General features: G+C 29.5%; 1 protein-coding gene across 2 annotated transcripts in view; it reads right to left on the bottom strand.

Annotated features, from left to right (window-relative positions):
• The window catches only part of LOC130675626 (sestrin-3), a 202021-nt gene that overhangs the window by 103218 nt on the left and 84069 nt on the right, over nucleotides 1-14734 (bottom strand). For both annotated transcript variants that reach the window (XM_057481414.1, XM_057481413.1), the window contains one exon: nucleotides 806-835. In XM_057481414.1, coding sequence (XP_057337397.1) covers nucleotides 806-835 — 30 coding nt within the window. The remainder of the gene's footprint in view (nucleotides 1-805; nucleotides 836-14734) is intronic.

The following is a 14734-nucleotide window of genomic DNA, read 5'->3' as shown; positions in this document are numbered from 1 at the left end:
TCTAGTATTGAAATCTTTAAGAGAGTGAAACAGGTGATTTTAAAATGAACCGTTTTCATAAATAATGGTCTAAACAATTAAATAAAATATTTTATTCGATGCGTAAAGTTATTATTTATCGAATGAAATGCTTTCGGTTCGGAAATTTCAGTTTACATTTGAGAACGGCTTATTTTAAATTTCCATTTGCTAATGTAAGTGCAACAAGGACCGTTTCGTTTGTTCACATCTGTGTGAGAAAGAGAATAGATGGCAAACCCGCTTAAGAATAAAATGTTCGACTACCTATTCAATCTAGATCTTTAATTTGTCTCACTTGATTTCAGTTAAATCACTTAATTTCAGTTAAATTATCTAAACTGAAATCTTATAAAAAAAAATATATGTATTAGCAGTCATACAAATACTCTATTGTACATTATGTTTAAGTATATATTAAGTTTCAAAGATCTCGTTAAAATTAATTACCTAAAATGTAATGTACTTATGCAATGTAAATATTTTGCTTTCGCCATCTGGCTAGTTAAGCTTTGGCATAAATAAATCTAAATCTAATAAATTTTTGAGGGGTCCATCGTATCCAAGTCTCTATGTAAAAAAAAATAGTTTATCTGGTAATAAATATCTTTAAAAACCTTGTTTACGTTTACAGAAACAAAGACACTTAAAAAAACAAGGTCACCTTATTAATTACTATATTTTTATATTTTATAAGTAGGCTACAATAGTACATTTTTAAATGAGTGTTTTAAAAAGATTTAATTATTTAAATCTCCCCCCCCCCAAATAAGAATAATTTACTTACCCTTTCATCGAGGTCAGAGATGTCTGGAATCTAGAAAAGAAAAAAAATTTTCACAATGAATTCAATGAACTTTCAATAAAATATAAAAGTATAGGTAGCTGTAATATCTGTAAGCGATAAAAGTTTATTTTTTACTGTTATTACAGCAATAAGCAGTGAATATAAACCCAGTGGGCAAAACGAGACCCAATGTTAACGACACTTGATAAATTCATGTTACAATATTACTTCTTTTAAAAAAAAAAACTATGAATTTTATATTTTTATTTTTATTAAATTGATTCAAATTTTTTAGAAAATGAAAACGAACAATTTTGTCATCTATTAAAAAAATTTTTTTCTAATATTAAAATAGATGTTAAAAATTCGCCGGATGTATTAATTTTTATTAACGACACAGAAAAAAATGGATTTATTGGCACAAGAAATATTTCGTATTATAAATTGAAAAGAAAAATTTTTTTAGGGGTAGGAAAAATTTCATTGCACAAGAATTTTTTTCTCGCTCTCAAAAAATTTGGTTTTGAATTTATAATGAAAAAAATTTCTGGAGGTAAGTGAAAATTTTTTGCGATAAGAAAATCTTTTTTTTGTGTATTATTATTATTATTATTATTATCTATATTATTAAGAGAATAAGGAAAATTTTGTTCCCGCCATATCTATATGATAGAATTAGTTAATGTTATTGAAATTGGTATCATTAGATAGGGCTTGACTTGAATTTGTGCCTTTTTATACTTTAAACTCTTTTTAATTGCCAAGTATTGAGATAAATAGATTTATTTATATCATCCGAATTACATTTAAATTACGCGGGAAAAAAGACGATCGTATTTATTTTCTTTAAATAAATTAATACTTTAATTATTCTGTCACTAAATATGACTGAATGTCACTGAATATATAGCTATATTATTTATATCGCGTTACTTATTCCAAAATTACAGATTCTTCTACTCCCTTTTGGTTTTCGGAAGCTTCTCAAAGCCAAAAAAGTGTGCATAGAAAAAAAAGGATTCATTGTCACAAAAAATTTTTACTTGCCTAAAGAAAATTTTTACTTACCCCAATAAATTTTTTGCATTGTGAATTGAAAACAAAAATTTATTTAGAACTAGAAAAAATTACTTGGTGCAAGGAATTATTTCTTGACCAAAAAAATCTTTTCTCGCTCCAAGACAATTTTTGTATTTAATTGATAATGCATAAAATTTCTTGGTGCAAATTAAAATTTGTTGCGGCAAAAAATCCTTTTTATCTGCGTATTTTATAAATTTAGTAGTAATGTTTGGGCAGTCACGTAGTAACTGCAGGTTGCTCGTTATTATAATAATAATTATTATTATTATGATTATTATTGTATAGTGATTTTAAATGCAAAATTTGATGAAGACTGTGTTAATGAAGCAGATAATTTAATTTTCTTGTCATCGAATAACGAATAAATGTCACTAGATTGTCGTGTTAATTACATGCACAAGAAAATTCATTACTGTTGGTCGACGTGAAATGAATTTATTACAAGAATACTGATCACAGAGTGTTAGTAAGGAGTCAGGATTCAATATTAATACATAACACCGCGTTTTAAATATTAAAAAGTAAAGAATCTTTTAATATCAATTTTTAATGTTAAAAATTTTTTATCTGAATTATTATTCAAAAACTTTTTTTTTGTGATGTTTTCATTTTTTGTGGAGGTTAAAAAAATTTTCACTGTTGAATAAAGAAAATTAGCTAGAGCTAGAGGCATAGAATTTCTTAATGACCCTTCGGTCTATACAAAATTAGTCGCTTTCTAAAAAATATCAAATAAAATTTTTGTATTTTATAATCAACGGACGTTGACTTTATTTAACATGAATTTATTTCTACACTAAAAAATCACCGGGGTAAGTCCAAGCGGTGTAGGTGTTAAAATTGGCGGTGTTAAATTTTAACCCCGAAAGCGGTGTGAAAATAACGCCGCCGCCGGTGTAAATATTCTTTACCACCCTAGTAGAAATAATCTAGACTTTACTCGATTTTAAACCAGTAACTGGCCAGAGATCCCGGCTAAAAACTAGAAATCCCGCCACCTACAATCAAGGCGTACAAATTAGTCACACTAATATGTTTTTTGTACTAGTGTGTATGTGTGTGTTAGTTTTGTCCTGTTTAACCTATATCAAAAATTGCTGTTTTTTTATTTTAATTATTTATGCTATTTATAATATGCTATATATAAAAATATTATTTTAATTATAGTTAATTTTTAAATATGATTTATTGATTACATTTATATTTGAAATATAATGATGTTACCGTTTTTATAGTTTAAAATTCATAAATTAAAGTTTGATTATTAAAATCAATGAAAGACTAAATAGATAAATTTTATAGTAATTTGTTTGTCAATCATTATTTTTATTTTAGGTTATTATTTATTTATTTCAATTAATTAATTTTTAATGTCTGTCAATGCGGAACAATATTTATTTATTGATCTATATATCCATGCTTCAGGTTAGATTTATCTATCTATTGCATATAAATTTTTGGAGTAATTCCGAGAAAGATACATTAATTTGAATTAATTTCTAATTTGTCTGGGTATTTTTTAAAAAATCGTTTTATTTTTCCGAGGAACTGATAATTTTAATAACCTCAAAACCTAAAATTTTACCGTGACAGTTTTTTGAAAGCCGCCATGTTTCTCTTGGATCTCTAGTAAAACTGGCCAGTTACTAGACAAAAACTCGATTTCATTTCTACTAGGGCAGTGTTAAAATCTAATTTTCCAGTGTTAAAATATTTTACTTTGTGAATGTGTGCATATGTGTGTGTGTGTGTGCGTGCGCTCGTGAGTTTGAGTGCAGGTGTGTGTGTCAACATATTTTTTATGTTTTATAAGCTTCCCAAAGTTAATACTCTGAGCGGACGCCTCCTACACCTGTGTAATTTCATTTTAACACCGCACGGAGTTAAAATGAGTCTATTTTTAACACCGCTTTTTTTACAGCGTATATCCAATTACTGAGATACATTTTCAAAAATATAAATTCATACTCGGATTTATTTGAGATAACAGATTATCGGAAATAATGAATGCAATTTTATTGCTCCTATTTTTATTCACTATTTTATTCGATATTCGTTCTGGTATAGAATTCCGTAGTAATAAAAATTTCGAAATAAAAAGCGGGTTGAAAAATAAAAGTTTACAATATTTTTACAAGTAATTTTTATTTTAATGAATACAAACAACCATCAATTGTACAAATAATTTATGCATGTATAATATACACATATCATTTTATAAACATCACATTTTGCACGACTCTTAATGCGAAGCATTAGAATATGGTTTACGATCGAAAAATTCAGTTTGCCTTTTTTTTTAAATATTTAATAGAAAATATCAACGAAAAAAAATTACCTTAACTTTAATTAGTATAAATAAATTACTTATTTATCAATACATATTTCATAGCATTATACTTTTTAGATATATTTTGTTTTCATGCAAAAAACTCCTGAGTTTATGTATATCATTAATAAAACACAAAAAGTAGATTGAATGTAATCCCAACATAATTTACATAAAAGAAATCAATTCATGAGCACGTTCCATATAATCCAAAAATATTCAGTAAATTTACCATCGCAATGAAGCTGATTCAGATTAAAGAGGAAGTGAAGTTTATAAAAGTACAAAGATCGGAGTAAAAAACATTTTTTATACACTTGGTTTAAAGGTATCTACAGTTTTTAGGGAAGAGGGGGGGGGGGCAATACGGAGTACCCCCAAAATTTTATAAAACAGTTTGTTTTTTAAACTTTTTTGAAACATTCCAAAATCACTTTTGTATAAACAGTTGAGAATTATTTTGAATTTTTTACCGTTTTCGAAAAATTTTGTTTTACTATTTTTATTTTTTTTCTTATCAATTTACAATTAAAAAACTCCCAGTGTCAAATTACTTTAGATGTATTTCAATAATAAACTAAAAAATATTAAAATTTTCAAAAATTTTGAAGTTGAATTAACTTTTGAAGATTTTTTCACGATACCAGCATCGAAACTTGAAGTTTCAGTGTCTCTACAACCCGTCGAAACAAGCTAATTTCAGGCCGATGCTGCACAACTTCTAGCGAATTCGTAATTCAAAAATACCTTCATACACGGAAAAAAAATTCTAGTTAAATTTACAATGCTAACATCGTAATTTGTCCTATTAATTATTGTATTGGTGGACTAGACTTTTCACATCGTATTTTTTACAATGTAGGGTTGGAAATTTCATTTAAGAAATAATACTTCAGACAAACAATACGAAGTCTTAAGCTCTTTAATATAAATTACGATGTAACATCGTAAAATTTAAAGAGAAATTTTAAATAAAAGATTAAACTAATAATCGTTCGGCAGTTGGATTCGAACCCGAGTCCTTTCGAGTGCGAAGTGTCCGACGCCTTGGACCACTCGGCCACTGAAGGGCCTACACTATATGATGTTTTTAAGATCCATATAAACGACTTGCGGAGGACCCAGTTACTATTTAAAAAGTACGATGTAACATCGTACTTTTTATAGCTTCCATCGTATTATAACAGAGGCAGCACTGTAATATTTATTTTGTTAAAAAGTAAATAGAAATATTAAATGTACGAATAAATATAGTTTTTAAAGTGTAATTTTTATTTATTTTTTTTACGATGTTAAATTGTAATTTTTGCAGTAATTTTTAATCCTAAAAGTCTTTGTTAAAATTACGATGTTAAATAGTAAAAAATATAACCCACATAATAAATTTTGAAATAAAACATTTAAAAATTGACATTAATAAAAGTCTAGTCCGAGATTACGATGTTAACATCGTAAATTTCGGTAGAATTTTTTTTCCGTGTACAGCGGGCAGAAACATGCGTGTTTTTTCCCTTGGGAAGAAACAATTGTTTCTGCCCGGTGTCAGCTATATTTAATGTTCATTTGCAGCCTTATTACTCTCATTTGTTTACTTGTCACTTCAGTTTACTCATTTCATTTTTTAAGTGACAGTTTTAATCAACCAAATAAAATTACTAATAAATGAGTGAAAATAATATTTTTGTCTTATTTACTATTTAATGAGTGACTGTATAAATCACATATTTCTCATTCTCTAACAGTTTTCCTTATCATCAGCTTGAAATTAACTTGTTTCTTACTGGCTGCTGACATTGAATCTTCAAGTTCCGATGCAGGTCATCATGAAAAATATAGTGTGTGACTCAGGATAAAACACGATTTCAGACTGCGGGTGATGTCAGCCAACCTCACCCTAGTCTGAAATCGCCTTGTTTCATCCCTTGTCACACAATATACTATTTCTTCCTTTGGATCCAATAGTTAAGTAAAATGTAATTTTTCTTCATGTAAATTATTTGTAACTAATAACTTTATTTTTTTTCAAATTTGCAATTTTTTCAGCGGGAAATTTTAGTATAAAAAATTAAAAATATTTTTTGTGACAGACACTTGAAATGAAGTAACTTAACGAGCCATCTTTCGACAAAACTTATCATCATTTTAATTCGTACACTTCCCGACTTCTCTCATTTTCAACAAATACTCATAACAATCTTACCAAATAAATAAACGCGGATTTATAACCTGCCATTTATAGGCACTATATGTAGTAAATTTTAAATATCTGTCACGAAAACTATTTTATTTATCTAGTACAATCGAGTCTAAGACGCTCGTGTGTTGGTACCCTCGCTTTCGGCTCGGGCACCAATATTCACACCTCGCGTCTTAAACACGATCGCACTCGATAGATAAACTACTTTTTTATGTTAATTCGTAATTTGTGGCCAATAGTGCAGATTTTCTTTTACAACTCACTATTGGAACATATTATAAAATACAACAGAAGGAATGTTCTATGTGGGAAAACCTCGTGAAACATTACTGCTCATGAGATAAAACGTATGGGTACACGGAGAAAAAATATTGTTCCTCGAACGATCTAAAGTATAGCAACTCGTAGATCGTTACCACAACAATATGTATACTTATGGTAACAATACCGTATCGTTCCTGTAACTATCTATTAGATAGCTGTGAGCCCTATACGACTTTTCGTAGTCGTCACCTGACACGGCACCACCTAACCTATTTAAGCATCCATTTTTGTGTCTATTTTGTGTATCGGGTATAATTGTTGCTAGCAGACGCTTAATAAATAATTTATTTTATTTAATCAAAATTATTTATTTATTAATGATAAAGATTTTTAAACGTCGCATATCATTTGCAAAGCACGTGATGTCTGATAGAGCTCAGAACTATACGGTTTAGCTGTCAGAACGATACGGTATTGGCAGGGAGCGCGACGAAAACGACATCTGATGGCTACATAAAATCATGCTCGAAAATTATAAAAGATGTATAAAATCAGTGTAAAAAATAAAAATTCGTTATAAAATCAAAATATAAAAATTTTTAATGATATAAATAAAAAAGTGTGATTGTATTTTTGATAGAGAAAATTAAATTGAATATATTTCGATAAAAAAATTAAGTATAAAAAATTTTAATAAATAATAAACACTGTTATTTTAGAATAGAATAAGGTTAACCGATAAAATCAAAACAAATAATATATGACAACTACAATGATAATGGTTTAAAAAATAGTAGAATAGTCAATTGAGTTTTTTAACAAAATTGAAGAAAATAATTTTATTTTAATTCATGATAATTTGCTTGTAAATCGTAATTAAAAAAACATAATGTTTTTTTAACCTTCCGTTACACGCGCTTTCTCTAGTGTCTCACTCATATTCACGCCAACTCTATTAGCTTAAGTAGTGTTGTACAGGGAATCACCGTATAGCGCGAGTAACGAAAGGTTAAAAAATAATTTTTAGGCAATGATAAAAATCATTATCCAAACCGGATTTGAATCAATAAATTATAAAATATTGCTTTAACCTCAAACGATGAGCAAAGGCAAACATTAACGACACAATAACTATTATGAAATATTTTTAAACTTAATTTTCACGTGTTTATATTCAAAGAGAGCATGATTTAACGAAATTGTATCCACAACGAGCGCTGCGATCGTTTCAGTTGTCCCCACCATATACTAGGCTCCCTGCCAATAGGTCTCAGAGCTATCTACCGTATTGTTGTCAGAACGATACAGTAGATCGTTGCAGTAACAATCTAGTAGATAACTTTTTCGTATTGTTACTGTAACTATACAGTAGGGTGGGTTGACAAAAAACATTTTTTTTTGTTTTTCTTAGCATGGGGGTAGAATTTGTGCCTTATAAAAAAAAAAAATTTTTCAAGAAAAACAAAATTTTTTTACTCAACATTTTGAGGTGGCCCACTCGTTTTTTAAATAAATAATTGATTAAACGGAGTAGTTCCAACGAAAAAAATTTTTTTTTGTCCAAGATCGTGGAAAACATCAAATAATTGTCGAATGTGATTTTTTTTTACTTCACTTTCATTTTAATTCAAAAGAAAATGCTTTTCATTTTTGAATTTTTTACTCAAACTACAAAAATAATAGGAAAAAAAATTTTTTCAACTCCTGACTTTCAATTAGCTTTCGAGGGACACCCTACAGATTCTAGAACACCATGTAATTTTTTCGTTGGGACTACCCCGTTTGATCAATTATTTATTTTAAAAACGAGTGGGCCACCTCCAAATGTTGAGTAAAAAAATTTTTTTTTTACAAATTCTACCCCCATGCTAAGAAAAACAAAAAAAAAGTTTTTTTTCAACCCACCCTACTATACAGTATACTTCTCAGTATAATTTTTTTTTCTGTGTATTTAAAACTATTTTAAAAATAAACCAGTTTTATTTTCAGTAAATAAATAATTGTACGAAAATTAGATATTCGTTGCTTCTTGTTGAATTGCGAAAACGTAAAATTAAATAAACATCAAAAAATATGTTACTGTAATCTTTTGAAATTTTTGATTATTATTTTTATTACAATATAGGCATCGGAGATGAGTACTTTTAGATATTAAAAACTTTTTTAAGCTGAATTTGTCAGACCTCCAAAGCAACAGAGACGATACGGCTGGATCTTATCTTTACGATTGAGTACTTTCCTTTGCTGCTGCTTTTATACTCTCGTTTACCTTTGAAGTTTTATTCTATCCTACCACTTAAAATTCTTTTTTTTTGCTTCTTAGTAGATATCAGAAAATCCCAGAGACATGAATCTCAACTCCATTGAAAATATTTTTCAAACTACACTAGGATATTTTGGCAAAAAATATTTTTCAGTCATTTTTATTTCGCACATACATGTAAAAATAAGTAAAAATAAAATACAAAAATGCATATAAATATTGTTAATTGTAGAGGTAATACATAATTTAACTGATCAACTTGTCATACAAGTATGAAAAAATTAAATGTTTCCATGATCAATCTTAACTCCCATGTTTTTATGATTTTTTTTCAAGTTCTTCTAAATTTATTAAAGTTATCCGCCAATTAGAAGCCAAGGTAAGATTACGGTTACGCAAAGCGCAGCTAGACAGCTTGCGCACATCGCTAGTGGACTTGCAGTTACTTCAGGCTGTTCGATATCCATCCCATAATCTTCATCTCTTTCGTATTCGCGTACTTCTACATCACATTTGAAACAAACTCGTGTAGCTTTCGGATGCGAACTGTCCCGGCGCAAAAATAGCGCTGAGCCTTTTCTCTCGAGTTTCCAGCCTGGTTCCTGAAGGAGCATCCTTGTCATTTGAATTGTTTTTTTTGTTTTTTCTTGAATAATTTTTTAATTCGGGTACGTTTTTTTTAAGTACGTGAATCTTGTTAGGCGATTGTGAAACTTATTAACTTGAATCTGAAAATTAAAAATTAAAAATTAATTAAAATAATTTTTTTTCTTGTTAAAAAAAATTCTTCGCTAAGACTACACGGAAAAAAAGTTATGGGAACGGTTCCCATCATTTTATGAAATCTTGTCCTATACCATTATAGGAACTACGACCATAATTTATAGGAGCAGTTCCTATAATTATAAGAATGTTTCCCATAATTTTATGAAATTTTTTCCTATACCATTATAAGAAATACGACCATAATTTATGGGAGCAGTTCCTATAATTATAGGAACAGTTCCTATTATTATGAAATGCTACCCATAATATTGTAGGAATGGTTCCTTTAATTATAGGGATGCTTCCCATAATGTTATGAAATTTTTTCCTATACCATTATAGGAACTGCGACCATAATTTATGGGAGCAGTTCCTATAATTATAGGAACAGTACCTATTATTGTGAAATGCTACCCATAATATTGTAGGAATGGTTCCTTTCATCATAGGGATGTTTCCCATAAATTTATGAAATTTTGTCCTATACTATTATAGGAACTACGACCATAATTTATAGGAGCAGTTCCTATAATTATAAGAATGTTTCCCATAATTTTATGAAATTTTTTCCTATACCATTATAAGAAATACGACCATAATTTATGGGAGCAGTTCCTATAATTATAGGAACAGTTCCTATTATTATGAAATGCTACCCATAATATTGTAGGAATGGTTCCTTTAATTATAGGGATGCTTCCCATAATTTTATGAAATTTTTTCCTATACCATTATAGGAACTGCGACCATAATTTATGGGAGCAGTTCCTATAATTATAGGAACAGTACCTATTATTGTGAAATGCTACCCATAATATTGTAGGAATGGTTCCTTTCATCATAGGGATGTTTCCCATAAATTTATGAAATTTTGTCCTATACTATTATAGGAACTACGACCATAATTTATGGGAGCAGTTCCTATAATTATAAGAACAGTTCCTATTATTATGAAATGCTACCCATAATATTGTAGGAATGGTTCCTTTAATTATAGGGATGTTTCCCATAAATTTATGAAATTTTGTCCTATACTATTATAGGAACTACGACCATAATTTATGGGAGCAGTTCCTATAATTATAGGAATGTTTCCCATAATTTTATGAAATTTTTTCCTATACCATTATAAGAAATGCGACCATAATTTATGGGAGCAGTTCCTATAATTATAGGAACAGTTCCTATAATTATTAAGTGCTCCCCATAATATTATAGGAACGGTTCCTATAATTATAGGAATGCTTCCCATAATTTTATGAAATTTTTTCCTATACGATTATAGAAACTACGACCATAATTCATGGGAACAGTTCCTATAATTATGGAAATGCTACCCATAATATTGTAGGAATGGTTCCTGTAATTATAGAAATCTTTCCCATAATTTAATGAAATTTTTAACTTCCCGCTAAGAAAATTGTAAATTTTCAAAAATTCGGGAAGTTATTGGTTTCGGTCCGATTTACGAAAATCGAATTTCCATCAGATGTCGACGTTTCGAGGTCCTAGGAAGCTATCCTGACTAATTTCACGATGATGTCCGAGTGTATGTATGTGTGTACGTACGTACGTATGTATGTATGTAAATATTCATAACTCTTGAACGGATGAACCGATTTTGATCGTTGAGGTGTCATTCGATGCGGCTTGTTAATGTCTTGAGGCCGTAGAAATTTGAACTTAATCGGTAGGGTGCGTTCAGAGATATTTCAAAAATAAAATTTTTTTAAAAATGTTTTATTTGGATAACTTCCAATTTGCTCGATGGATTGATTCCAAAATCTAATCAGCTCTAAAACTCTATAAGCCGCGTCGAATGCCACCTCAACCATCAAAATCGGTTTATTCGTTCAAGAGAAACCGTTGACGAAAGAATTCAAAAAAAATTTTTTCCTTGGTTTTTTTGAAATTTCTCAAAAACGGCTGAATAAATCAATTTCAAAATTCGACCAGCTTTAGAACTTGATAAAGCGCGTCGATTGCCACCTCAACCATCAAAATCGGTTAATTCGTTCGCGAGATATCGTGGAAGAAAGAAATGCTAAAAAATGGTTTTTTACAAAACAATGGCATACAAAAGTATTTGCGAGCTCGAAGAGCTCGAAAATATATTCACAATAATGTTTTCGAGCTCAGCGAGCTCGAAAACAGCGGGAAGTTTTGGGGCTGGCCCGCAGGGTCAACTGACAGACCGATTTTTTCCTATACCATTGTAAAAACTACGACCATAATTTACAGGAGCAGTTCCTATAATTATAGAAACAGTTCCTATAATTATGGAAATGCTACCCATAATATTATAGGAATGGTTTCTATGATAGTATGGGAACTATTCCTATAATTTATATGAATGTTTCTTATACTATTATAGCAATCATTCCCATAATAGTATAGAATCCATTCCTATAATATTACAGGAATAGTTTCCATACTATTATAGGAACCATTCCTAAAATATTGTGGTAATGGTTCCTATACTATCATAAAAATATTAATTTAGAGAAAAGTCTGGGAATCACTTTTATAATACACAGAAATATCCTGTAGAACCGTAGCGTCACCCTTTTGTAAGAAGCAAAAATAATATTTTAGACAAATAGCTTTGAAAGCAGGTTTTTCAAGATTAGTTTTGAAATTTCGTAGTTCCGTGCCACCATACACTATTTGACATACTTTTCTTATTTTTCTATGTATTGACTCCTAAGTTAACCACCAAAACTTAAGTAATTTGTCTATGTGCCATAACAGGTAGTAGTTTCGTCCTAAGTACGTCAACGGACTCGTCAGCAAGGCTATGCTAACGTACTCTTGCCTTGGATAACACCTTATACTATTACGGACCGAGCTAAAACGCTGTCACGGGCGTCGCTATGTACTACACTATGTAGCAGAAGGAGGCGAATACCGTCTAAACTACTTGCATCTCTGTGTTAGGTGAGCTGTTGCATGCCTTAAAAGTAATAAAATAACAGAAGTATGTCAATTTTCAAGTACTACAAGAGCTCAAACATTGTAGCTCTTAGATCGAGCTTCACAACTTCACTTCCATCATACGGTATTATACACTAATGGAAAAAATTAAAGGATCAAAAAAAAAATTCCAAATTTTTGGGTGATTTTCAACAGGCCCTAACTTTGAGAGAAATGGTCGTACAAGATATTGAAAAAAAGGAAATTGTAGCTCCAAGTGTCTACTTTTTGGATTCGAACTTCAAAATGTTTTTGCGTCAGCGGTTTTAGAGTAATCTTAGAAAAACCAGCGACAAAAAAATTTTCAAATTTTTTTAATTTTTTTTTTGTTGGTCTTCGGGCGTGGAAAAATTTTTTTTTGCTTAACCACTATGAGGATCGGATACCTTCATTTTTCAGCTTTAATTTCTTTTTTTATGGACCTTATTTTATATATAAGACCTTATATATGTATAAAAATTATGATCATATATTTAAAAATTTATTTTGGAAAATTTGTAAGATTTCATGTTATTTTTATCAATTTTTTACCCCTGTGGTGCAAGGCCTGGATAGGTATCTTGTTTTATAGACAAAATTACACAAAAAATTTAATCCGCCTCGAACTAAACACGTGGAAAGAGTTTATTTATAGAAATTTAAAATGTAAGCACTTGAAAATTTACAAAATGTGTGGAGCTACAATCTAAACAATAACCAATGAAATTAGTGAATACAACAAAAAAAAGGCTTGATTGGTTGTAAAATAAATTCGAGTCATACCAGTTGAAAATAAAAATAGCAAATGATGTCTAGAAGTATAAATGGGCTGCAGTAATAAGCAAAGATCCCAAGAACACTAGAGAACGTAGAATTTTTTGCGCTGGAAAACTTCTATGTTGAGTATTCAAATGTTTTTGACATCAGAAAAAGATAAAAGTACAATGGCTGGTTGTGCAAAACGAATCTCTGTAAGTTCAAACAGATAAAGGAGCATGTATGTAAGCTAAAATGAAAAAACAAATGCTTGTTGTTGTACGACTTTGGTATTATAATAAACTATAGAATATAAACTAGGAGCAAGTTTGAATGGGATTTCTGTACATGCGTGAGAGTTATAAATTGTGATAATATGCGAATTGCTGTGCGCTGGAAAATGAGTTGGCAAGATGTAATCCCCAACAAAAGACTATTTGAACTGATTGTTATCGTATAATAAAGCGAATAAGTTTTTCGAATGGAACAGTCTTGCAGAGGTTATCAGAAAACATTTGGGAAGAAAACTTTTTATGAATAACATTTGCTGGAAATGATTTTTATTATGATATTAATGGGGGAATTAAGATAATTATCAGTTTTCTGGAATTTATGAAATTATGTAAACAATTTTAATAAAAGTAATTAAATATGAACCAACGAAAAATGAATTTTAATAAATGATAATATTTATTCAAGTGGAACTTCGTCTGATGAGATAAAGGTATCAAAGTCTTGGCTAATTCTCTAAAAAAAATATAGAAAACATTTTTTTTTCAATCTCTAGTTTCTATATAAATATTCTAATGTAAATGGCAAACTCTAAAAGATACGAGACAAGCAGAAATTACACGGAGAAAAAAATAGTAACCGTAGCTGTGTAGAACAGTAATCCAGTCAACATAGTAAATATATGTATAGCAAAATATACTTATAGTTCGCCTAAAAACGTCCAGTGATTGAATTACTGTTTCGCGCAAATGGTGTTTTTTTTTCTTCGTGTACGTGGAAATTTTATTTTTGGTTTGAAATTCTATGGTGTCATAGTAAAACTGGACCATGCTGGCCACCTGGCGGAAAGTGAAATAAACACATGCAAAAATTACTATGATCATAGTAAAACTTCCAAGGGTTACAGTACTTTGTAATTTATTTGTCATCAATTTTACTATGGCCATAGTAACTTTTGCATGTGTTTATTTCTGTAGGTGACCAACATGGTCCGGATTTACCATGACACCATAGAATTTCAAACGAGAATAATTTATTCGTGTATTAATCGTAAAAAAATGTTTTATGAAACTCATGCCTGAAGAATAC

Source organism: Microplitis mediator, chromosome 10 (assembly GCF_029852145.1).
Source record: "Microplitis mediator isolate UGA2020A chromosome 10, iyMicMedi2.1, whole genome shotgun sequence".
NCBI lineage: Eukaryota > Metazoa > Arthropoda > Insecta > Hymenoptera > Braconidae > Microplitis > Microplitis mediator.
Note: the sequence above shows the minus strand (reverse complement) of the source record. Positions and strands in the feature narration are given on the sequence as shown.